At 36.5% G+C, this 27,813-nt stretch overlaps 1 protein-coding gene across 5 annotated transcripts; it reads right to left on the reverse strand.

Annotated features, from left to right (window-relative positions):
• Positions 1–1,973: 1,973 nt before the first annotated feature.
• LOC127624760 (protein POF1B-like) lies at positions 1,974–27,791 on the reverse strand. 5 transcript variants are annotated; one of them, XR_007968220.1, is made up of 14 exons: positions 27,177–27,791; positions 25,156–25,227; positions 17,356–17,564; positions 16,517–16,550; positions 15,223–15,303; positions 12,106–12,198; positions 8,736–8,849; positions 7,898–8,050; positions 7,415–7,534; positions 6,039–6,170; positions 4,773–4,858; positions 3,934–4,080; positions 3,660–3,721; positions 1,974–3,400 (listed from the first exon to the last, which is right to left on the reverse strand). XR_007968220.1 is itself a non-coding variant. In XM_052099626.1 (13 exons), the coding sequence occupies exons 1-12, from the start codon at positions 27,666–27,668 to the stop codon at positions 3,957–3,959; spliced, it is 1,710 nt and encodes a 569-aa protein (XP_051955586.1). In that variant the 5' UTR covers positions 27,669–27,791; the 3' UTR covers positions 1,974–3,354; positions 3,934–3,956. The 5 variants fall into 5 exon arrangements, 3 of the variants coding, with proteins under 3 accessions (XP_051955586.1, XP_051955585.1, XP_051955584.1); XR_007968219.1 differs by having other exon boundaries at positions 3,660–4,080; XM_052099626.1 differs by lacking the exon at positions 3,660–3,721 and having other exon boundaries at positions 1,974–3,354.
• Between the last annotated feature and the right edge of the window lie 22 nt (positions 27,792–27,813).

Consider the following 27,813-nt stretch of genomic DNA (forward strand, 5'->3'; position numbering starts at 1 on the left):
AATGCAAGACAGAACATTGTTTTGTCAAAACTCTGTGTCTGTAAAGGCTCCAAATGGGCAAAACCACTGGCTCCAGCAGTGACACGTGAAGATGCACAATGCTAGATATTATAAAATTCAAGATAGAGCAGCTGAGCATGTTTTGCATGAAATTTGAGCTAAAAAAACTAAGCATATATCAGATGGTCTAATTCAAATACAGCTTTTTAAAAAATAAGTTGGTTCCTTTAAACTTTGTTAAATTAATTTGCATCTATTCACATGAAACAGTCCATGAAAAAAGTAAGTGTGCAGAGGATTCCAGACACAAACTGATGCAACTTAATAAATAATGTGAAGACATACTGGTGCAATACAGAAAAAAGATCATGGAACACATGATTTACACAAGAGAGACATCCTGACACACACACAGCCATACAGTACACAGAGGATACAGTGCTGGCACACACTCACACACACACATTGGTGCAGCTACCATTATGAGGACTCTCCATAGACATAATGGTTTTTATACTGTACAAACTATATATTCTATCCCCTAAACCTAAACCTAACCCTACCCCTAAACCTCACAAAAAACTTTCTGAATTTTTACATTTTCAATAAAACATTGTTTAGTATGTTTTCTAAGCGATTTGAATTATGGGGACACTACAAATATCCTCATAAACCACATTTATAGCATAATACCCTTGTAATAACCAGTTTGTAACCTAAAAGAAGTCCTCGTAAACCCCCCTTCTTAAGTGAATATGTTGATGTTTAGCGCCCTCTGGTGACTGGACCAAGTATTTATCGAATGTGCGTTGACGTAGTCAGCTTGTTGTTCACTGTTGTGTGAAAATGAAAACGTGTCCCGTATGATCTAACCGGTGTTGAAGCAAGCTATTCACGAAGGTGCAAACGACTCAATAAAAGCTAAACTATAACTAAGAAAGCTGAAATCTATACTTTAGAGAAAGTAAATGCAAGCAGTACATGACAAAAGCACAGCTAGCGTCCTCCATTTAATCTACGTTATATTACTTATTAAAATAGTCAAGTGCAATTAACTGTAATAGTTATTAAAAAAATACAAATACTGTGCCATTATCATGATACTAGTATCATGAACTTCTATATGCTGGAATATTATCATATTCATATGAGGTATTATGTATGTTCCTCGAGAGGGTATTTCAGAGAACAGCATTTTAGCCTACAATTTGGCCTACAACCACGATACATGAAAATATCATGGTAGCCTACTTTTTCGTGTAGAGCCTACTGTTTCGATTCACTTTTGGGTGGAAATGTATTCACCTGAGGCAGTGAGTTCACAATCTGCACATGGAGTTCAATTTAGACTTTCTTCATCACTAGCAAACGATAATGCAGGACGATTTCGGTCTACTTAATCCCGCGCTAGTTTTGTTCCAAGTCAGGTGAGAGAAACGAAAACACTCCAAATGATTCAGTGCGTGAGTGAGCTGTCCAAATGATTCATACCGTTTTGCTAACTCATTAAACACACTCATTTCAAAGAAAAACATTAAAATCGATTCATGAATCGGACATTTTCTAGTTCTGATTCTGAACTGCCGACAGGAAAATCTCACTTGATTTCATAAAGTTCACTGACTGATTGTCAAGTAATATTTACAAAGAATATTTTCCTTGCTATGATTTTTAACGTTTTGCCCACTAACAGACTTTTTTCCCACTTTCAACATTTTTGTTGGCATATTTATGAGTTATGTTTAGCTAAGGATTTTAACATTTATTCAAATACATCAACTTTACATTGTGTTGAACTGCGAAAAGTTGTGGAAAGTCACAGCAAACACAACAAAGATGTATACCTATAGCCAACTGTATATTTACTTATTCCAATTTGGAATAAAACATTTTGGCAAAAAAGCAAGTCACTTTGCCAAAACTACAGGTTAATATAATAAAACAGAAATTAACACTCTCATAAGTCCATCGAAGGTCAAAATATATTTTATTTCAAGCACACACCATTACAGCATGTTAAATTCCATTCATAAAAAAAAAAAAAAAAAAAAAACAGTAAATGCTGCAGATGCAACACTGTAATTGTGAAGTTAACATGTTTAAATAAAAGATGCATTTCATTTTCTAAAAAAACAGCATTGATTGAAGAATATAAGAGACCAAATGAAGCTCTGGCTTTCTAACGTCACTCTGAAGTATTTAAAAAATATATATAGATATTTCAAAAGCTTTTTGAAGCTTTAATACAAAGTTTTTAGATGTCTAAACTACCCATTATGCAACCATTTACCTCTTACTGACATCAGAAATGGCTCTTTTCTTGCCATTTTCCCTTACCACTAACCTGAGCAAAACTAAATCTTGACATTTTGCACTGTAATGAAGGTAAACCCAGCAAAACTTATTACATTGAACATTAAGAGCGGAGAAAAACATAAAAACACTTGAATAGGTCAGGACGACTGACAACTACAGCAGATACTGTAGAAATAGACTCTATGTGCCATAACAAAAATACTACCAGCAGTTGCAGGCAATAAAAAAATGAGATTAATGAATGATTGTGGAGCTACCAGCATTTTCTGAGCAGTTTTGCTTTTACTGACATATCAAGACAAAAATCTATTTTTATATGATATCTATTACGTTAAATACAGCAGTGATTTCCTCTATCCAATTTGTCAGTGTTTTAGATAGTTTAAACCTATCACTGTTATTCCATTGGTGTAAACGACTTAAAAAAGCAGTAAAAACCTACACCATCTTAAATTGTGTATAACTGTTATACTGATCTATCGGCAAGGCCGGTTCATTGCCAGATACCTGGTATTTAGAGATTATCAACATAGCTGATGACTGTGCCTCTACTGACAGCTTTCTAAATTAATAATGTAGATATCAGCATCAGCCATCGAAAAGCCCATATCAGTTTGTATATAAAGCATCACCTCTAATGTTTTCAGAACATAAACATAAAAAGCAAAAAACATCATAAAATGTGCTACATTAGCACAGTCAAACAGATGAGAAGAAAACAAACAAGACCAGCAACCACCATTTACATTATGGAAAATACTTGTCTCAGTTTTATTCCAGTAAAGACACATTTCTCTCCAAATATATACATGCTTACAGTAGTGCTGACCAGAGGCTGCTGAAGGTTTTGGTGGTACATATGAGGAAAGAATGCAAATTTTAAATGGCATTACCTGGTTCCACAGGCCAAAAATGTAATGTTAGAACCACCGTCACCATTAGCAGCCCCTAAGATGAGGGAGAGGGCAGCATGCAGGGTGAGAGCCAGGGAATCGGAGGAGGAAATAGAGAGGCCTCTGGGTCTTCTTCCAGTTGATTCTTGTCGGAAAAAGAAGCAGTTTCTTTAAACGTTGGCAATTACTTTCTGCCCAAAACAGAACAGAACAGAAGACATAGCATTCATTACAGCCTAGAGAAAGGATTGCAATTTTTTTTTTATATTTGCTTATCTGATTAGTGACCTTGAAATAAAGCAGCATCTTTAATATTTGTTCTTCATTCGCATCATAATATTTCTTTGTTTTTAATTTTCCAAGTTTGAATACAATTTTAAATCCTACATTTCCAATGTTTCAAACTTTGTTTGAACAATTATTTCAGGCTAATGAGACAGTCCTAGGTACCGTTAGCAAGGGCAGTAACATCTGGGGGAATGCAGTAACCACTGAACACAAATGTTGACATTCTGGAAATTCAGAAAATTATGTGAAATTCTGGTGCAACCAAAGTGAAATTTGTTTTCATACCAATACTTTATAATTTTTAATTTACACTGACAAATACACTGAATCAATGAAAACAGAAAATCAATGGGCAAATACATTTTATGCTAAATGACCTTGGTAAGACCACATGGGCCATTTCTACACTAAACTTGGAGAAAAATGTGTCCCTTACCAAACAAATCCCAACGTTACAGCCTAAATAACTCGCTTGGTAATCTCTCCTGTTCTCTCGATGACGACAGTCCTGTCCTCTTTAATGGGTGATGTGTACTTGTAATTGTCATCCAGCAGACCCAGAATAGGGTACTGGTTCATGTATCTGTTCAATGATAAGAAAGAGCAGACTTCAAAATGAGTCTTTATCATTTGGATTGAATGGCATGGAACAATTTATCTTGCATGTGACATTTTGACTATTTATAAGTAATAAAAACGAATTTTCTCTGCAGATGCTTTTTCTTTATACAGTATATTGCTACATATGACTACAAGAGTTTTACTATTTCTTTAATAGAGTTAAATCTATTAAATAATGTCACAAAGTTCAATATCCTGTAAATTATGGCTATAAGTCATGAAGAAAACACACATAAATTTAAACACATTGTTTTCTGAGACTGAACCATGTTTATACAGTATATCGGGTTACATTTTACAATTAGGTTCCATTTGTTAACAGCATAAGTTAACATGAACTTACTATGAACAATACTTATTAAGCATTTATTAATCTTAGGTAATTTACTAATTCATTTTTAAAATCAAAAGTTGTATTAGTTAACATAAGTTAATGCACTCTGATCTAACATAAACTTACAATGAACAATTGCATTTTTATTAACTAACATTAACAAAGATTAATAAATGATGTAACAAATATATTGTTAATCGAATGTTCATGATACCAAATGCATTTACGAATGTTAACAAATGGAACCTTATTGTAAAGTGTTGCCGTATATCGTTTATGCACTTATCCCCGCACCTCCACCAAAAGACACACACACACACCTCTTGGTAACAACAGTTCTCGATGTACTGCTGGAGCTGTCGCTCTGCTGCTGCTGCTGCTGCTGCTGCTTGAGTCGCTTGATCTCCTAAGGGAGTACACCAAAGGTCAGAGGTCAGATGTATTCAGAATGAATTACTGCAGTAGAAATCTGGAGAATTATCTGTCAGTCAAATTCACAGTCTTCTCTGCATTCGCATTCCTCAAGGGCAATGAAGCTGAGTTAATGCAGAGAGGGAAAATACGAAAGAATATGTTTCATCTATGATGTCAACTTCTGAGCAATTGGCATTCTTTATGAGGAGGACAACATCCATGTTCACTGATTCAATCAGAAACAGAAGAATGTTGTTTTCCTGGAGTCTGTCAAAATGGCCTGCTAAATACTTGCCATTATCTATTTTCTTACAGACTGATTTCAGCTTTAACCTGGACTGTTCCACTGTTCTCTGGAATACTTTGGTCAATCAAATATTTTTGTGTAATGACCATCAAACGGTTTAATTGACCGCTATCCCATGCAACCGATTTCCTACATATAAGGTATGAAATTAGCATCCGCTACGCACCAAATGTGGGTATTTCACGAGCACTGGCAGGTAATTTTGCAAATCTTCCCATCACTGTGGTGGGTAGCCTGTAAAGGCCAAAGTATACTTGGCATGTCTGCGTTGCTGATCGCTCCAAGCACAGTATGTGTGATGTCAATTTTGTCATAATCCAGTCTGCGTGGCCTGACCGCGCACCGCCAGATTTTCTTGACTCACGGACGCATTCATTGTCTGTGCGCATCATTGCCGAATGCACCGGTCATTGACTCTACATAAAAGAGCATCACAAAGATGTTGTAGTGGGTATGCGTCAAACACATTCATATACGCTCGTTGTCAGAAGCGTAAACTCACAAAGGCAACGTGGTCGACCAGGCGCGTGCCCATCCGGAACATGCAAAAACTAAGTATACCTGGGCTTGCATAATGTAAAAAACTAATGTTCAAAAATGGAACCTTATTGTAAAGTGTGACTGAATTAGCATATGTGTCATAATTCAGTGCAGATTAAGAAATGATTCTTGAATAAGAAGTCTCTCTTCTGTGCTTGTCTACTTTTTAGCCTCAAATTTAATGTTGCAAAATTATCATTATGATAATAATAATGGCCTGGTATCATGTTATATTTTATATTCTAGAATGACATTGTTAAAATTGTGACAAGCCCATTTGTTTGTCCTGCAGCAGATGTCTGTATGTAGGTGTATGTTTATGTACCTCATCCTTGAGTCTGATGACTCTTTCATGTTGCTCAAGTTTGGTGAGGAGCTCAGTGATACGCAGTTCCAGGCTGCTGTCAGAGGTCTTTGTGATGGTGGTGTGCTCTGTCTGGATCTTTATCAGCTGAGACTAAAATACACACACAAATAATACAACATACAAAATAGATAAGATTTTAGAGTAAAAACTAACTAGATGAGGCACATTCAAAGGCATTGCAAAACAACATACAGTATACTGTACTGTATATGAAGACCTGTGATGTCTAATTACTATAATAATAATAATAATAAATGTAATTATTCACTGATTCATTATTCTTTTATCATATTTCTGTTTTCTTAAAGAAATAATATGCCATGAGAGGTTGTGTGTTACAGTTCTTTAACCAAATGATAGACAATAACCATGAATGATGAGTTATCATAAATTCACTGTATCAGATGGTCATTTGTGACTTCTGGATTCATTATAAAATGGGTAAAACCGGATGACTGAAAATTCTATTTTAACTATTTATTGAAAGTTTGTATTTTATCATATTGCATTTTATAAAACCACTGAGACATGAGAAACAGTGCATGTCAGGAACTTGGACAGGAAGAGGGTTTTAGGCACATTGCTTAAGCACTCCCTCTTATAGGTTATTGCCTTAATCCTTAAAAGCATACCATGGGTCTTTAGAGACCGGAACTCATTACACCCCCTGTACCACATCCATTTGTTAGGTATGAGCCCACATCTCTTTAGTATTCCTCAATCTATCTCTTATAAAGAGTGTAGCTAAAAACATGCCATTTCTTATTCAAGGTGGTGCTGATGTTTCAGTGATTGCTTTGATTTACATTTGACATTGCTAGCTGATGTGTAAACAACACTGAAGTAAACTATAGCAAGTGTTACACATGAAGAGTATGATATGACTATTGTCATTTCGGTGTACTACTGAAATTATGTAAGTTGTGCACTTATTTAGACTCAATAAGTGCCTGAGAAAATACTTTACACGTAGTTTATGTGTAGCTCAGTATGTGTTTGACAGCCAGTTGCATCTCATGAAATTTCAGTGTGAAAATCACGAATGCTGATCTAGATTTGTCCAGATTTGTTGCATTTTCTCTTTGATTAATGACAAATGAAACATCAAAATATATTTATTGTATTTTTTTCTAAGTGTCTTGAAAAAATTTGACACTATCTACGCATTTTGAGCATCCATTTTTGATAGATATAAGTGCCGGGTCCCTAAAGACCCGAATATGTAAGCGTGTATGGGAAAATGACCATGCATTTAAGGATATACTGAGGAGTCATCATAAATACATTCAATAAAAATGTATCAACCCCTATCTATTCTGTCTTTATTTATTTACCCGCAGGCCCTTGAGTTCTCTGTCCTTCTCCTCCCGTAGATCATTCATCATCTGTTCGTACTGTTTGGACAGTTCTTGTGTTCTGATTTGGACAGTGGAACTGCTGCACTGACCTGCCATCTAAGAGACACCCATAATTTCACATTCACGCATATTCACACACAAAGAGAGAGGGGGAAATGTAGAATCAGACACTATAATTATGTGGATTTCCACTGCATAATCTCTAGTTTACTGTTTCTGAAGTTTTACAATGGTACCAGTGGCCACAAGATTCAGGAATGCTAATTACAGTTGTACACTATTTAACAACACATAAACAAATATTCAAACATAAAATTATAAAACGTATAGTTCTGGCTATGAAATCATTTTCTCACCCTCATATCGTTGCAAACCAAACAGACTGAGTTTAAATGATTGAACTATTGCTTTAAGATTTGTTTTGGAGCAATCCCAACGAGGTCCTTCAGAAGTACCCACCTTCTTCCTCAAGATATCATTCTCCTCCTCAAGAGCCCTCTTGCTGCCCTCCAGCTCCTTGATGTGGAAGTCTTTGCTGGGGTCTTTGCTCTGAAACATCAAAAGCTGGCTCTCTAGAGTACGCCGAGCATTGTTACTGTCTTTAACAGCTGTCTGAGAAAGTAAGATAGTAAAGGTCCTGAAAATCGAGATGGGTATCTTACAATGTACAAAAATTCTAGTTATCAGTACTGAATTGACCCCCTAAACCATTAGGGAAAACTTAGACATTGTTAATTATATAATGCCATGAATTGTGTGTTACTGGTGTTGTATTGTTGGCAGGAGTGATGTTTGGAAGTGAAGATAAAGAGCACCTATTATGTTTTTTAAACGTGCCGAATTTTGTTTTAAAGCTCTCATACAATAGATTTACATGCATCCAAGGTCAAAAAACACTTGAATTTGCTCTTAATTTAAATTGCAGCATTACCATTTTCAAAAATCGACTCGTTCAATGATCCGTTCTAAACTCCTCCTTTCAGAGAGCCTACTCTACTCTGATTGGTCAGATGTCCCAGTCTGTTAGATTGGTCTACCGCTTAGCGTAGTGTTTGAGGGTGGGTCAAAGCTGGTCGCGAGCAGCCAATGAAGAACAGAAGTGTTTTTTTATTACCAAATTACAGAGATTAGTACAGGAATTAAGTCTGGAATTACTAACTACTCATTTCAGGTGTTCAGAATCGGTTCTTTCTTTTTTGAGTCATTAACTCCATTAGTCGTGCACTTTGATTATAGTGTTGTTATAGGTTTGAATAGGTTCTCTTTAATGTTGTGGTTTTATAGTGGCGTCCCCTACCTGCAGTTGCCTGTTGTGCTCACGGACGCCTTCCAGTAGTCTGTTATACTCCGAAACCTGATCTGCCTTAAAGTTCAGATCGTTCTCCAACTCTTCCTTCTCACTCTCCAGACGCTGCAAACACACAACAAATCCAGCTTACAGTACAACTGGACACACAACTGATAACGCGTTATGTAGTGGACATAAATATCCAACAATCATGTCAATCATTTCAATTTTAAAGGCACGCAGGTTCACTTTAAGGTACAGTTCAGCCAAAAATGAAAACCTTTTTTATTTGCTCAACCTGATGTTGTTTCAAACCCGTTTACTGAGAATCTTTTAAGAATCTTCACACAGTTCTTTTTGTAACACATTTGTTTCATGACACAATTCTGTCTTATGGTTTCAGAAGAGTTGGTATATATAGCCAACAGAATACATTTATAATATTTTTATGGTACTTTTATGGTGATTGTTTTGTTCTTTTGGACATTCAAGGACAGGGTCACTGCTAAGTATGAACTGCTGTTGTATGGAAAAGAGAGAGAAAAAAAATATTTAACTGTATATTCCACAGAATAAATAACGGCAAACAAGTTTGGTCAGTAAATAACAAGACAGTTTGTAATGACAGAATTCTCATTTTTGGGTGAACTATTCTTTTGATAAATCAACAATGTGATTAAAGATTAAAATGACTACACTAGCTAAAATTAAATGATTTTGATGATGTCCTAAATCCAGATAACTTCCCTCTAAATTTGATTTGACCCTCAGGAAAAAATAGCCAATAAATTGAATATTCCCCCAAAAAGATTCCCTTCTTTAGCTACTGATTAGTTGTTGCACGCACACATGGACAGTGAATTCAGCATTATTTTGTGTTATAATATTTCCATCTTCCAAAGAAACCTCACACACCTTAATTTTAGTGAATGATTATCTATTGGAATGTGGAATGACATTGTTGGATGCCATCTCAACTTCAAACATCAAAGACACTGAAGTAGTTAATTAATCTTTAGTAGCTTTTGGCAGCATTTGTTGGCTTCTACCTCTGGTATTTGTGGAAACCCTACAATGGTTTATGTTTAACAAACTGAACAGAGGCTTTGTTTAGTCAAACAGGAAATTAACTTTCTGGAAAATTACACCCTTGCTTATCATGTGTACCAACAAAGCAGGCTGGCTCTTTTTACATCCACTGTAACCTAAATTTGTGCTTGTAAGCCTTGTGTGTCGCGAGCAATATACATAGGTGTTTTATTATTTAGCAGAGGTATAGAAACCAGTTCAATCCATTGTATTGTGGTATAATATACATTTTTGTTGGGAAGTTTACATTTACTCATTTAGCAGAGTAGTTGACATATATATAGGTGGGGTCTCACTGGACCATTTTTCCAATAATTTTCAGGTATTAGCTTCATTAACATAATCACCGGCCAGGCAGAGGGAGACAGAGCACCCATTAGCGTCTTTCAGCGGAAAGTGTTAATCACTTGACTGTCAGGACTCCCTGCTGAGTTAATGGCTTCAAAGACTGAAAAAACACATTCATTTTGTTTGAAAAAAATCATTCTGTCACTGAAGTGGGATCTTATGTTCTTGTCAAGTAACCAATGAGCTTATTTTACTGAAGAATGGACAAGCAGATGTGAATGTTTTCACCAGATTCTGTCACCAAGCTTTTTTCTTGCACTAAAATGAGCCACAACAGTCTGTTTTTATTTGATGCATTCTATGACAAGCCTCGAATGGATAAATAATCACAAATATTCACAATGTATTGCGGCAGAAGACACAGCAAGAGAGAGAGAGTGAGCTCAGTGACTGTAAGAACAGGTACTTTTCAATGTAAAAAAAATGCAAAAGCAACTAATGACAGACAAAAATAACTACAGCATAAATTGTCCAGTTTTGGTCCAATTTAAAATATAACCTTGTTAAAGCCGAACCTGCATTTGATGAAAAGCTTTTGAAATGCTCTTTGGAATCAAAAGGTTGTTTGTATGACATATCTAATATGTCATATCAAGACAGACTACTAAAAGAAAAAAATTTCTGCAGCCCAGATCTTTGCACAATTTAACTATAAATGTGTAAAATCTTTTGCATTTTATACTTGCGTCTTATATTATTTTATATAATGTAAAGCTTAATATTTGTATACAGCTTTAGATTATATAAAAATGTTGTAGTCTACATTTATTTATTATTATGTATAAATATGCATACCTTACAAGTTTGTACTTTTAATGTACTTTTGAATAGTTCACTTTCTACCAAATGACACACGTTTGTTGCACAAGGAGGGGATGTTGACCCCGCTCATACCTGGACCATTCCATGGACACTTCCCCAACCTTCACGGAGACCTGTTTCAATGCGAGGATCCCAGATTTTTATCACCATTCCCCCTGTTGTCAGTTTGACACTATTTTCCCCATTTATGAAAATGTTTATATTTATTTTTATTTTTAATAAATGCCTCTCCGAGGTGTGATGCCATACCCACTGTGTCGGTCTCTTCTCACCCCATTTTTGACACAATAAAAAAAACCAATATGCACTTTAAATATTTTCGTAAAAGTCCAAATTAATTTTAAATACTTTAATAAATATATCTATATTAATTGATATAAACAATTATTACAAAAATATATTTATGCAATTATATGTATGCAAAGATTTTTTTTAAAACAAAGATCTTGTTTTAGGCTGTCAAAGTGTTAAACTTAAAATGTTATGTGTTCTCACTTGAGAATGAATCTTACATAAAAGATGAGTAATTTATGCAAACAATATATTAAATATGCAAATTATTTTACCTGTGAAAACCTTTGCTACACAGTGATGTAATGGCATTGCTGGGTGCTACTTTTAACAGACATATCAAATGGCACAAAATATCAGACTCAACCTTAAAGATATAATTAAATACAATTATTATAAAGAAATATATTGACAGAAAAATGATTGGTCAAACTGATACCAGTCTATCACTACTGTACTTTTAGTCATCTTTATTCCTGCACTATATAAATGAAATAATCCATATAGTCTCAATTAATATAAAGTCAAAAACTTGCATAATGTGTAATAATATAAAGCAATAATAAAACAAATAAAATAACAGCTAGTGTAATGTCAAATGGCTTGGATCTGTACGAGAGATGTCACCACATACTCTTGAATCTGTGTACACAGACATCACACCTTTAAAAATTCGAGGTAAGCTCAAAACTATGTTACACAACAAACGAACACACACATGGTTGAACCTAATATGGTTCATTTTTGCATCTTCGGTGGAAACTAACGACTGCTTCAGCAGGACAAGAGACTGATGGCTTGTTTAGAGGTAGAAAGATCTTTCTCTTACCTTCAGATCCTCCTGCAGATGCATAAGCTCCTCTCGTAGACTGCTAAATGTGGTCAACATCAGACGCATGGTCTTATCAGCAGTCATACGAGTCTAGATAAGAAAGACAGAAAAAAATAGACTTATGATTGATCTTTGTGTATAATACTATAGTAAAATTGCTCAATTCAACTTGCTTATTTTATTTTATTTATATAAACTCAGCACAAAACGAAACGTCCTCTCACTTTCAACTGCTTTTATTTTCTTTCTGCTTTTAAATTAACATGTGTAAATATTTGTATGAACATAAAAAGATTCAACAACTGAACAAGTGTGGGTGGTGCGAACTGCCAGAAAAATCATCGGAGGTGAGCTTCCCTCCCTCCAGGACATATACACTAGGCGGTGTGTGAAAAAAGCTTGGAGGATCATCAGAGACTCCAGCCACCCGAGTCATGGTCTGTTCTCACTGCTACCATCAGGCAGGCGGTATCGCAGCATCAGGACCCGCACCAGCCGACTACATGACAGCTTCTTTCCCCAAGCAATCAGACTGTTTAACACTTGATCTATCAGGATCAACAATCAGCACTGCACTTTATTAATATTCTTACTCTTCATCTTATTATCTCACACTGGACTGTCAAATATAGTCCCCTCAATACAACTACTGCATATATATATTTTATATACTCTTATTTTTATTTTTTTATTGTATGTGTATTCTATATTGTTTGTATTGTTTACTGTACATTGTATATTATATTATATTGTGTTGTGTAAGTATGTGTACATTTGATATGTAAATCGTGTTGTGTAAGTATGTGTACATTTGATTTGTAAATTGTTTTGTGTAAGTATGTTGTTTACTGTAATTGGTATATGTCTCGTCACTGTCATGACTGCTATGTTGCTCGGAACTGCACACAAGAGTTTCACCTACTGTTGCACTTGTGTACATGGTAGTGTGACAATAAAGTGATTTGATTGATTTGATTTGAGTTTCAAAGACATGTGACTAACAGAAATGGAATAATGTGTCCGTGAACAAAGGGAGGTCAAAATTAACAGTCAGTATCTGGTGTGACCACCAGCTGCATTAAGAACTGCAGTGCATCTCCTCCTCATGGACTGCACCAGATTTGCCAGTTCTTGCTGTGAGATGTTACCCTACTCTTGCACTTGCAAGTATCACCACAGTGATCCACCACAGTTGTTTTCCGTGGTCTTCCGGGTCTTTTGGTGTTGCTGAGCTCACCGGTGAGTTCTTTCTTTTTAAGAATGTTCCAAACAATTGATTTGGCATAATGATGGCTTGTTTCACTGATAGCGACAGCTCTTTGGATCTCATATTGAGAGTTGACAGCAACTGATTCCAAATGCAAATAGCACACTTGAAATGAACTCTGGACCTTTTATCTGCTCCTTGTAAATGGGATAATGAGGGAATAACACACACCTGGCCATGGAACAGCTGAGCAGCCAATTGTCCCACTACTTTTGGTCCCTTAAAAAGTGGGAGGCACATATAAAACTGTTGTAATTCTTACACCGTTCACCTGATTTGGATGTAAATACCCTCAAATTAAAGCTGAAAGTCTGCAGTTAAAGCACATCTTGTTCGTTTCATTTCAAATCCATTGTGGTGGTGTATAGAGCCAAAAAGATTAGAATTGTGTCGATGTCCCAATATTTATGGACCTGACTGTAACTCGGGCAATTGTTGTTGCCATCCTGTACCTGTCCAGCAGGTGTCATATTCGGATGTACCAATCCTGTGCAGGTGTTGTTACATGTGGTCTGCCACTGCGAGGACGATCAGCTGTCCTTCCTGTCTCCTTGTAGTGCTGTCTTAGGCGTCTCACAATACGGACATTGCAATTTATTGCCCTGGCCACATCTGCAGTCCTCATGACTCCATGCTGCATGACTTTGGCACGTTCACGCATGTGAGCAGGGACCCTGGTATCTTTCTTTTTGTGTTTTTCACAGTCAGTAGAAATGTCTCTTTAGTGTCCTAAGTTTTTATAACTGTGACCTTAATTTCCTACCGTCTGTTTATAAGCTGTTAGTGTCTTAACGACCGTTCCACAGGTGCATGTTCATTAACTGTTTATGGTTCATTGAGCAAGCATGGAAAACATTGTTTAAACCCTTTACAATAAAGATCTGTAAAGTTATTTGGATTTTTACAAAATTATCTTTAAAATACAGTGTCCTGAAAAATTTACTTTTCTTTTTTGCTGAGTTTATTGTTACATAATATTATATGATAAATGTACAATACTGTTATAATCTAAAATATTATTTAATTATGTTTATATGATTTGATATGATATAAGATTATTTGGACAGTGGATAGAATAAAATAATCATGATTATGATTAATTTCATGATTGATTGTTAATGCTCTAAATCTCAAATTTGCAGATGTTTTCCTCTAAACACACACACACACACACGTACAAATATTCCTTTCAAATTGAAGAGCATTCAGTTATACATTAATGCATTCAGATCCACTTTTAAGGAAAATAAGCTAAATAATATGCTTTATTTAGGCTGCAGCAGTTAACGTTTGGCCTTATATCATTATAATAATGTTATATCATTAATAGTGTGTTTTTCTCATATATGTGATAGTTCATACTTGTTACGATTCATTTACAATTAAATTAAACAATGCACAGTCTTTAAAATACTTTTGTTAAAAGTCCCATATAGATTTAGGTTTTCATTTATGGTTTATCTGTAATATACTCATAATTTAGAGCATGGCAATAGGATGGTATTAGTATGAACTTGGACAATTGTGCTGGTGCTTGCAATTCTGAGCACCCTTTAGAAGTCACACAAAACATACAAATTTAACATACAAAACTTGACTTGAAATTCACATTTGGAGCTTCATTTTATGTCTTAATTTGCTAGATGTTAAACAACATCAACATATTATGTTGAGGTGACTTGTATACATTAATAATGAATGAGTGTGTGCCTCCATTGTGCCTGCAGGCTCATGTGTACCATGGATAGGTTAATACTCTAAATAAGCAGTCAGGAGAGTTGTCGATGGGTGGGGCAGAGTGGTGATTAGTCAGGGCAGCCATTCATCATGTGTTCATGTGCTCTCACCTGCAGCAGGTAGCGGATCTGTTGCTTTGTCAGTTCAGACCCTCCTTTAGGAATAAGAGCCTCTATTTCTTCTTTCTCCACCTGTTTCGCAACACACATGTACAGATAGAAAAAATATTTATCAACTGACATATTCTTCTTGAATAGTTAAAGGAATAGCTGACCCAAATATGAAAAATCAGTGCAAATCTGCAAAAACGTTTCCTTGTGTTGTTCCAAACCTGTATGACTTATCTTCTTTTGTGAAGCTGTACTTTTCCATGCAACAAAAGTGAATGGTAAAAAAAATTTAAAGCTCCAAAAATGACAAAAAAGCACCAAAAGTATTGTAAAAATGTTTTGAAATAAAGGTGGTTCATATGACTCATGCACTATATTTCAAGTCTTCTGAATACCTTTAATAGCTTTGTAAGAGGAACAGTTCAAAGTTAAATAGTTATTGACTAACAAGCTTCAACTCAACCTAAGCTCTAAAATCTCATTAACCTTTGGTTATATTAAGATATGGTGCATCAAGACATTTCAAGCAAAGTTTGATGTCAATGATACCAATTTTTCATTGGTCTTTGTGTTCCTTGCACACAGGCAGCAATGGTAATCTTAACTTTTGCCATAGGCAAATGTATATGTTGTAAATAATGTGTTTATGTGTAATAATGTGTTTTTTGTAAGTTGGCAACAGCTGCTTACGGGGTCAAAATGGCAGACACTTCTAATGTTGTTGACTAAATATTGGAGAAATAAATAAAATCAAAATGGAACATTTCCTGCAATAAATAAATAAATAAAATACAAATAGGGGAGCAGACTTCACATTTAAGTTGCCTAAATAGACCAAAACCCCCCTGCACCCCCACAAATTTTATTAAATAAATAATAACGTAAAAAAAAATGTATTGTGCCCAAATGAGATTGAAGTGTAATGGTAAAGATTGTCAGTGATTAACAGCTATAATTTTAATTGGAATGGTATGGCCTTTGAAGACTTACTGTGTTGGTAGTTTTGGCATGTTTTTGTCATATTTGATCACCTTTCATTTTCCTTGTACAGAAAAGAGCAGCATAAACATCCAACCTCAACATTTACTTTGTGGACTACATAAAACAGGTTTAAAACAACATGAGGGAGAGTAAATGATGACAGAATATATTAATTAGACAGATTAACATAAAACTATAAAGCATAGCATCAAACTTTAATCAAAGAGCTCACAAAACTGGCAGGAATATAACATACTGTAGAATAATTTCAGCCAATGTCACAGAATCAACTGATTAACCTGCCAATCCCTACCTTGTAGTCATTGGTGGGGTCAAGATGATGTTTCCTGCAGAGACAGAGAACAATTTAAATGAGTATAAAATACAACAACAACAACAACAACAACAACAAAAAACCTTAAAGCAGAGGTGTCTCTGAGGTGTTACAGTTGTAAAGTTAAAGTTGAGAATCTATGAGGTCATTATGAATCTGTATTGAGCATTGCACTTAGACAGTTTTGGACAAGGCCTAGGGGTTTCACTCTAATGATTCATTTGAGAATGTGACTGTAGTGTTCTCAGACTAAATCAACCTGTTTTCAATTTTCCTTTAAGTAAAAGATAAGATTTTCTAATAGATAAGGCCCTTTCCCCACCAACAGTTCCGGTACTTTTCCCTTAGTAACTTTCTAGATGAGAACTTTTCTGAGAAAGGGAACATCCGAGGAGACTTTTCCCCCGTTGTATTCGCATTCATCGTAGTGACGTCATCAAGTATCGACCATTTTTATTCTGGCGTTATTTGCACGTGTGTTTCAATAGCAAAAACTAAAATCAACAATACATGACGGAGGACGCCAGGATCGCCAGGATCGGACATTTTGCTAGATTGACAAACATGGCAAAAAGCTAATTTTTTAGATTTGGGCTTAACCTACAGCCTTGGCATCTGCAGCCCATGTACTTGCAACATTATGTTGCCAGCATCTAGAACCATCAATATTTTTGTCCTCAATATTTCTATTATGACCAGTTTTAAAAACATAATAATAACCGTTGCGTCGAACAACAGCCTTTAGCCATGACTTTATTGACAGAATTGCAAGACCTCTTTCTTTACTACTACAGTAGTTCGAAAACTACTTTCTTTACCTTCCCCTGATCTTGGAAACATGCTCAGAGATGCATGTGTGAATGTCACAGTTCTTGCGGTAAACCTCGGCAAGAAGTTCGCCAAAGAAGCGATTGTCCATCTTGGGGACTGGCTCCACCTCAATCACCTCTGTGGTCATCTGAGTGGAAAATCCATTCTTCACCTCCACAACCTCCTCCCTGAAGCTTGTGTCCTCCACTAACTCTGGCTGGAAAGAGGAAGACAGGATGTACATGCATAACAGACTTGTCAGATTAGTCGACCAAGGTTCTGATATACGGCCTATATAATGGCAAAATACACGATCAGCCGTAACATTAAAACCACCTGCATAATATTGTGTAGGCCCCCTCGTGCCACCAGAGCAGCGCCAACCCGCAGCTCAGAATAACATTCTTAGATTCTATTCTTCTCACCACAATTGTACAGAGTTGTTATCCGAGTTACCATAGACTCTGTCAGCTCGAATCAGTCTGGCCATTCTCTGTTGATCTCTCTCATCAACAAGGCATTTCCATTTGCAGAACTGCAGCTGACTGGATGTTTTTTGGTTTGCACTGTTTTGGCAGCACAAGGGAGACCTACACAATATTAGGCAGGTGGTTTTAATGTTGTGGCTGATAGGTGTATGGCCTATGTGGCATAATACACAGTTTCATTATAGCAATTGAGATGTATTCATATTCACTGTAATTACAGACAGATTGCATTGTGAATTCGGTGACAGCAGGTCAAATGTTCTGATGCTGATGCTTTCCAAAATTCGAATCACTGCCCCCCCAGTGGCCAAAGCTGGTAACGTATAGGTACGTGTGTGCTCGAGTTTACGGGTTAAATGTCCACAGAGTGGCGTCAAAAAGAGTTCTATTTTAGTTGGAAACGATGTAATGCAGGCAACAAGAATGTATATTTTATAAACCATGTGCCCTCACACTACACCAAGCCTAACCTTACGTATTTGTAAATGTATTTTTTGAGTGAAAATGCAACTTTGTTATGTGAACGTGATTACATCTCGGTTGCTTGCACAACACCCTATCAGCAGTGCCACAGGAAACGTTGTTCACATTTGAATTTATGTAAAAACGTGTGCTGGGGGATGCCACGTGTCAGTAATCCATGAGAATGCATTTATTTCAAGGTACATGAACATTCGGAAACAACATGTCGATTTCCTGTGTGATCAACTTGGTAATTTCTGTTTTCTTTTTTTTTTTTTTACACAATCTTTACTTGAAATTCACTTTGACTTGAAATTAAAAAATAAATAAAAAAAAACCATGAACTGTGCGTTACAATTTAACATTATCTGTTGGTAGATTTTGGAATTGACACAAGGGAGAGTTATTGGCTAAAGTAGATCATCTAAAAATGATCAAATATTGATGTATCAATTCTCCAGATTAAGCTATAAATTCACTACATAACTCCTAATCATAACAAATGCACAATTTGAACAGAGAGAGTATGACTTGTGTAATTAAAACGGTTTAGAAGAGAGTTTATCGAATGTAATTTGAAAAGCAGTTTTATGGGATCCTATGCTGTCAGTTAAGTATTAACTAAAACAGTAAACAAATCAATTGCGTGATTATAACTGCTCTAAGTTGCAACATGCAAAACATGTCATTTCTTACATAACAGCACATGGGTCTAGTGCTTGTTGCCATGTAAAAATGCAAAGCCTCTGCCACTGTTATTCTTTGAGGGTTAAAGCATGTCATTTAAATTCTATAAACTAGAATGTGTGATGCATCCTACAAGAGTCCACATCTTGATGAATTAAGTTAAACGTCAAGCCAGAGCAGACACTCCTGACTGACCCTATGTGTACTTAATGACAATGCTATTGAAGGCAGCAAATACAACTACATGCCTTACACGGAGTGGACCATACATACTGGAGAAAATGTTTATTGCATGTGCTTAGGGAGACTGCAGATGCAAATCGTGCACTTTGTTCACAGTCATACAGAGAATGAATTTATTTTGGATATATGAAAAGAGATATTAAGTTGTATCAATATTTGTCATTCACAATGACCAATTCTGATGTCCAAATTTGAACATCTGTGTCATTTCTACTTCATCTAAACAAGAATGGGAGGGAGTTTTGTGCGATGCACAATATACAGTATATTTGTATGATAATATTCTTATCAGAAAGCATTTTATTATAACTGATATCAGCCTGATTAAGAGAATATGGGAGGCAGATAATATCAGGTCTTGTTTTTTTCCAGTTCAAACAGCACAACCTTTTTCTACACCTTATACTTTTATCGGCTTCATACATCTGACCCATCTTGAACATGTGGTTATATCCTTGGTTCTAAACAATTCTCAGTCTTTCCAGCTGTACATTATGTTTTGATATCTGCTTTTTCAGTTTGTTTTGGTGCCAAAGCATTTTCACAATGTTGGCAATCACATCAGTTATTGGCCATTACATAAAAATAGCTGATTATCAGCTATCCGTTTCTGCAACAACAAACAAATCAGTGTATCCCGTAATAATTGTTTTTCTAATCAGACAAGGTGGTTTCATGCAGGGTCTGGTTTCATCCAGATTTATATAGGGACTGACACCAGATCAGATCGTTGGTTGAAATATTAATCACATCCACATCATAGTTAATCATTTACTCAAACGTCTATAATCAGGATTCTGATCCTTAATCATTTATTGGCTACACTCCTCATTTACCCTCAATTTAAGTAAAAAAATAAAAAGTTTGGTGCTAAGATTGTATTTGAGGTGCATTTTTGGTACTCTTTGGGACTCTTATGATGAATCCTGACTTCCCCCCAGGGCATAAGACACCAAAGAAAGTAATTTATATGTGTTAACCCATAAAATTACTTTTGTTGGTGTAACGTAATTTGTCAGTGTTTGATCTAGCCATTAGATAAAATAGAAATAGATCCTTGAGGTAACAACTGCAAGTTACCACATTGATTCAGTTTGTGTATTCCCTGGGAATCAAACCCATGACTTTGGCATTGCTAGCCTCATGCTCTACCAGCTGCATTACAGGGGCTTCAAACGAAACACCAACAACCCCCAAAAATATACAGTGAAGTAAATTATCAATGCATTACCCTTTTCCACGCACACAGCAAAAATGCATGTTTAGGAAGGAAGGTGATGATATTACAGTAAAAAGAAAACTGTCTTGAAGTTTGCATTAGGCAGCAGATGTTTTTGTATGTTGAGAGAGTGCTTAAACAAAAACAAATATTTTTGATAGAGGGTGTGACATGCCTTGAGGACATTCCACACACTCTGTGGAATGGGGGTGGGGGTGGGGGGGGGGGGCGATCCTGCCATGTGGAAACCGGTTTGAAGTTGCAACAACAAAGACAAAGCTGAGTTATTAACAGTTGCTCCTATTACTAAACTGCCAATCTTTTCTGCTATGATTAACATATCATGTTTTAGTAGAATCAGCAGATAGGGTGTGAATGTAGTGTTGCATGAATTAAAGATTGTGTCTGGGTGTGTTCTTCCGAGATTAGGATGATAACAGATTCAACAGGTTCATGAGACATACTTTGGACATTACAGTTACTTTTACTGTCTGACAAGACGTAACAGGTACTGCACTTGGCAAGCAAGGGCACATAATAGAGTTTAGTGATTCTAGTTTTACTGACAGCACTAGCGGTAATATCACTAGAACTAAACATCCAACTACTACAAAAATTCCCACTCATGCATAAATTACATCTTGGATAGATTATATACTGTAATTAATGTCAAGCATTAAACTTTAAACGGTTAGAGAATAACTCCTAGCCTCTTGAACTCTCTCTCATATACAAATTCTACTAGTTTAGAGTATTGCAGAAGCCTCATTCTCATTGGGCAGAGCCTGATTCCCACTGCAGTGTTGAGCAATACCACATGCTGCACATGCAACACTACAATGTTTCTTTGAAGTTGCCGTCTGATACCTAAAATAAACATTATGGCATGCCTAAACACTTCTGTATGTTCCAAGCATTTAAGTAGATCTGAAATTACTTTGTGCTTAGCCTTTAAATCAACAGTAAGACTTTAAATGACAAAATAAATATGTGGTTTCTACCATTAATGCTTTGGTCCACAATACCTCACATTGAGCAAAATTAGGTGAATGTGTGAGCCAAATCTTCTCTGTTCCAGTGTAAGAACAGCAGGTTATTGCTCTGGTCTACAGTGAATGGAAGGTGGATAGTTGTTATCAAACTAAAGCCACAGGAATCTACTGAAGAGAGAAATTAAGAGGTTTAATATTTGAAGGGCTGAAATGCCAGGATATTTTGTCTTTTATCATAATAAAAAGGCTAGTTCTCTCAAATAAAACATTATGAAGCAATTCATCTATTGGTGGAATCAGGTCATGTTATCAAACTTTAATTATGTGATCAAGTTTTAGTTATCCGGTCAGCTCACACACATGTACACTCTTCAAAAACCTGCAAGAACACCACTTATGAGTTTACAGTACATGGCCACATAAGACACGTCCTCCGGGAGAAACCCAGGTGTGTTAACCACTTTCTCTAAATCCCTTAAATGGTGTGAGGAAAACGGTGTTCTTATTTACATGACATTTCAGACAATGCTTTCTGCAAAAACCCTGGAATAAACTGTTTTCTTAAGGGCATGTAAATGTGGTCATTAGGTTACACCAACAAAACGTATTTTTAGGGAATAGGGTTAGGTAGAAATACCCACTTACGGTACCAACTGCACATGACCGCTTTTTACATTATAATAAAGTATAAATGAAGCATGATTACAAACCATTTCATGGAATAGCAAAAAGAATTACTGTTTTCAAACAAGTTTCTTGAGCAACAGCACAGCAACTATGCATGACATAATGACAAGCATGTGTATAACAGCATGAATGCTGGTGACTTGTGTACGGTATACTTCATATTTGTTGCTTCCATGCATATTATCATAAAATTATTATTATACATCACACTGTCTCCTCATCATATGACCAAACCCCCATAACAGGCCTTAAAAAAAGCACCTGCTTTTTACATTTATTGATTTTCCAAATCTCAGTTCATCATTTGCTGCAGCCACTACTAATGCACTTTTTGTATTCAATATTTTGCACTACAGATACTGTATATGATATCAATGATATAATGTGAAAAACCAAATTCAATGCTACCACAGATAATAACCCTTACATTTAAGACAACCCAAGTGTATAACCAACTAAATCCACCTTTGTGTACGAAACTTGCAAATTATGTCCCAACACCTGTCCCAGCATGCCTAGAAACACAGCCCTACAGTGACAACTGCCTTTAAATTGCTGTAATACTTTAGAAAATTAGGGATAGGCTGTATAAAAGCCTGATGACTAATTTTCAAATGGAACACACAACACCTATATGTCCATGTATTAGAACATCAGAGAGAACAAGGAGCACCCAGGCAATCTCTAGAAACCTAAACCTGGCAAACCATGGGTCTCATAGAATCACATTGCTTTACCTACATTTTTGCAAAATAGTTTTTTACCTGGCTCATTGTAGATATCTCTGCAATTTCCTGGTGTACAATTATTGAGACGCTACAGCAATAATTACTTTTATTGTCTTTTATACAAATCATGAGTAAAAGGGCAGATCAGTTCATAAACACTTACTTTTCAATCTGTTCCTAACACAATGCTATCTTATGACATTAAAACACTTCTTCTATATTGTATGATTTTTATCGCAAAACATTTTAGCATTCGCATTATATTTACAAGCTTGTTTGAGAGCAATCGTATTGCGTGGTAGCTCAATTGATAGACTGTTACACTTTCTACACAATCGACACGTCAGCAAAAAGTATCATAGAAGCTCCATAAAATGACGATGGTTGCTTCAACAATTGCATTTTTTATGATTGCTTTTTATAACACTAACGGTTAGGTTTAAGGTACAGGGTAGGGAGGTAGGTTTTGCTGATTAAAACTCATTAAAGCATTCACATTAAAAACCTCATCTGTTTGGAAGAAAATTAAACCCTCTTTCAGTGCCACACAGTGGATATTTCACTCAGAACTGTGATATGTGTAAGAACCACATCAGTTGCATAACTAAAAGTAGCCAAACTGGAGTCCGTGGGTGAATGGGTGTCCCATGACAGCCGATCGAAAGGGGACGATGAAGACGAGTGCTGGCCCAATGGCGAGAATGACCAAGGGGAGGGCAAACAGATATGTCCCGTCCCAAACTAATGCCCAAACTAATGATTAAGCCACCTCGAACAAATTGAGCATTCTTTTGACAGCGCCACAGTGTTATCAGGGAAATCAAATAAATGGCTGATTTATAGTTATTATATCATTGAACTAGGACAGAATAAAGTATTTTAACATCGAAAACATCACATTCAAGACTTCAGACATTACCTGTTTGGTGTTACACACATAAGCAATAACATCCCTCAACATAGCGAATAAATCAGTCGCGATTAGTCGTGGATTCAGCCTAGTCTTTAACAGCGTATTAAAGTTGTGAGTGCACCCTGAAGGAAATGTACCTTATTTGGCTGCATTATTGGGTCTGGAACTTTCATGATCTTGCTGTCTCCTTCACTTTAATTGAGCCTTGGAATGTCACTGACATTACATTTAACAACATCAGCTTTGAATTTGAGAACGTGTAAAATAAGTATCCGTAAAAGCAAGTCATACACATTATACAAGTAAAAATTATTTTTGCTTCATTCTGTGTATTTTGTATCCAAAGACAAGACCCAGGCACCCCATTTTCACTTCATTTCATTTTGTCTGGAGTGGTGGTCTAAGCACATAACTGGTTTTCTGGTAATCAGAAGGATGCTGGTTTGAGCCCCACAGCCACCACCATTGTGTCCTTGAGCAAGACACTTAACTCCAGGTTGCTCCAGGGGGATTGTCCCTGTAATAAGTGCACTGTAATTCGCTTTGGATAAAAGCGTCTGCCAAATGCATAAATGTAAATGTCTCTTTTAATATCCATTCTGTTATTTACAGTCAATTGGTGATCAAAAAGATAAAAAGAAACAATATTTCTAATCATACATTGCACGGATGAGTAAAACCACCGTTCAACTTCTCTTGTTAATGTGCGCTCACTGAACCATAAACACTTCTCTTAAAGAACCAGTACCAATTTAGTGCTTGTTATACATATCAATGTAAACTCAATGTAAATCGCACAAGAGTTTATCTTTTGTTAGTTTTCAGGTTCATTACGCTTACATGTTGTCAAAAGTGTGGTTAGTAAAAACTACAATGTACTAGCCAATGACAATTTATTCTTCAATGTGTCCATTCTAGTTGACAGCAACAGTAGCCATAAAAGGGCAACTTCCTCCAACACTTCACTTGTTAATTTTGGCAGGCCCAAATGTAAATGGGCATCTCTGCTGGCAATAACTGAGTCTGTACTTTTTCAGTGACACACACTAAACCCTGCAGATACTGCACTTTTACACCAACTCGGAAATTGTTGTAACATAACATAAGCATGTGTGTGCAACCACACACAAACACATAGACACACATGCTACAGCCTGGCTTACATTAAAGCTTTCTTAAAGCATTCTTCCAGCACATCTTGCAAGCTAGAGGCATGAGCATACTTTGCAGAGAGGCAGAATTCATCTCTTTCACCCACAGATGATAAAGTCTTAAAGTTTTTTTTTTTTTTTAAAGTATTCCATGATAAAAGCGTCAAAGTCAGGAGGTCAAGTATAAATCTGGGTGTATATGTTTAATGTTACTGTGTGTGCAGGAGGCATTATTTACTTCTGAGTGTTCGGGGCTCTTGACTGGACTAGACGACTGGCTGAAGACAGATGAAGTTTGTTCAGTGAAGCCCTGAATATAAGAAAGAAATACAATAAAATCAGGAGTTCTTGTGGGAAGCCAAAAAAGCAGAGTACAACAGGAATGATTGTACAAATAACCGATATTTCACAAGGCTCATAATTAAAAAGGTTGACACCATACAGCTTCTTTTGTGCAATGAAATTATAAGTAATAAATAACACCATTGCATTATGCACATATTTAATATCAAAACCTGTCTGACATAACCTGCAACCTCAGATGATGTAATGGAGATTTTTTTGCAGTGCATTAATTAAACTTAGTTCAGTCAGTGAGAGAATTACGTCATTCTCTTCTTCTCTTTAATTTTGTTATCTGTTATTATACACCGATCAGCCATAAAATTAAATCCACCTGCATAATTTTGTGTAGGTCCCCCTTGTGTGCTGACAAAAACAGCACCAACCTGCATCGCAATAGCATTCTGAGATGCTATTCTTCTCACCACAATTGTACATAGAGGGGTTATTGGAGTTACCATATACTTTATCAGTTTGAACCAGTATGACCATTCTCTGTTGACCTCTCTTATCAGCAAGGTGTTTCCGTCCACAGAACTGCTGGGTGTTTTTTGATTTTGGGACCATTCAGAGTAAATTCTGGAGACTGTTGTGCCTGAAAATCCCTGGAGATCAGCAGTTACAGAAATACTCAAACCAGCCCGTCTGGAACCAACAATCATCCATGGGATTATCTAATCAGCCAATCATGTTGCAGCCGTGCAGTACATAAAACCATGCAGATATGGGACAGGAGCTTCAGTGAATGTTCTGCCATCAACCATCAGAATGAGGGGAAAAAAATTATCTCAGTGATTTGGACAGTGTCATTATTTGTTGGTGCCAGATGGGCTGGTTTGAGTATTTCTGTAACTGCTGATCTCCTGGGATTTTCACACACAACCGTCTCTAGAATTTACTCAGAATGGTCCCAAAGACAAAAAACATTCAGTGAGCTGCAGATATGCAGATGGAAATATGTTGCTGATGAGAGGTCAACAGAGAATGGCCAGACTTGTTTGAACTGACAAAGTCTACGGTAGCTCGGAAAACCGCTCTGTACAATTGTGGTGAGAAGAATATCATCTCAGAATGCTGTTCTGAGATGCAGGTTGCTGCTGTTTTGGCCGTACGAGGGGGACCTACACAATATTAGGCAGGTGGTTTTAATGTTGTGGCTGATCGTTGAAGATCTTATTTCTAAAAGTACTAAGGAGGTAAGGTAAATACTTTATAATTAAATTAATTGGTAACATGATCAAACATCATTACCTTTCACTATAAATTATGATGGGTTATTTATGCTAATTTATACCAGCCAATTGTAGTGTATACATAATGCATTACAATTAATGTATTATACAGTTTAAAAATCATGAAACTGATTCATATTTTCCATATATTCATATTTGAATATCCATGACCTATTGGCCTGTTAAACATTAAATAACTGGTGAATCTGGGTAAGCATAATTCAGTTAAAGTGGGGAAACTAGTAAAGTGGGAAACTTGATGTTTTTTATCTAACTTGTCTTCCTTTTTCCTCAGTTTAGCATAGTAGAGATCTTTAGCTAGGCCATTTTAAAATGTTATTTGTGAGGGGGCAAAGCCATGACACATCATCATACTGTATTTTAAAACAACACAACGACAACTTATCATAAAGAGTCCCACCTTAACTGTATTCACCCGACATATTATCCAAGGCATGATAAAGTAGGGCAACAAGTATACCGCAGTGTGTATTTACATAATACGCAGTCATTCTAATGTACTTAATGTGTAATTACTGTGGGGCTGCTTGTATTGGCACAGTAACTGTTGTTATTACTATATCAATAATGTAATAATGTCAAACTATTTATAGTTTAGCAACTCAAAAAACTGAAAAGGCAACAAAGTCCACAATAATGTCATAATATGCAAATTAACACTCACTACTTGTCTGTAGACGTCAGTCTCGTCGAGGTTGCTGACGCTCACCGGCCGTATGTTTTGAATGTACATCGGTGAGACGACGCGCGGCGCCTGATTCATGTACACGTACGACTCCGCCGGCCGCTGCTGTACGGGCATCAGGAAACGCGCGCCCCCGTACATCACATTTCCGTCCACCCCATGCGAGCCCCCGTACACCACATTTCCGTCCACCCCATGCGAGCCCCCGTACACCAAATTTCCGTTCATCCCACCCCCGTACACCAAATTTCCGTTCACCGCATGTGCGCCCCCGTACACCACATTTCCGTCCACCGCGCTGTTAAAGTACTGGACTGGCTGCAGCTGAGCTCCCGAGAGATTCACCGTCCGGTACGTCGTCGTGCCTTCGTTCATCGTAACCGGAGTGTGTGACAAGAACGTCGGAGTACTCTGTTCCGCGACGTTCACGGTTTTGAGAGTCGTCACGCTTTGGGTGTAGGGAAGAGTCATGTTTTCGGTCGTGTTAAGTCCAGAAGTTAAAAAAGAAATAACATCGATGTTGGAATTGGTTGTGTATGGGCTTATTTCGACACGCGCCGCTGATGGACTCCTGAAGTGAAGTTGTGTAAATGAGAGGCGGTCTTTATACAGTTAC

This window comes from Xyrauchen texanus, chromosome 31 (assembly GCF_025860055.1).
Source record: "Xyrauchen texanus isolate HMW12.3.18 chromosome 31, RBS_HiC_50CHRs, whole genome shotgun sequence".
Taxonomy (NCBI): Eukaryota; Metazoa; Chordata; class Actinopteri; order Cypriniformes; family Catostomidae; genus Xyrauchen; species Xyrauchen texanus.

Coding starts and splice junctions, on each gene's coding strand:
- LOC127624760 (XM_052099626.1), bottom strand. CDS start 27,668: ATGACTCTTCCCTACACCCAAAGCGTGACGACTCTCAAAACCGTGAAC. Junction 15,304..16,516: donor ACCCCACCAATGACTACAAG/GTAGGGATTGGC, acceptor GTTGCGAAACAG/GTGGAGAAAGAAGAAATAGA. Junction 6,171..7,414: donor GAGAACTCAAGGGCCTGCGG/GTAAATAAATAA, acceptor TGTGTATTTTAG/TCTCAGCTGATAAAGATCCA.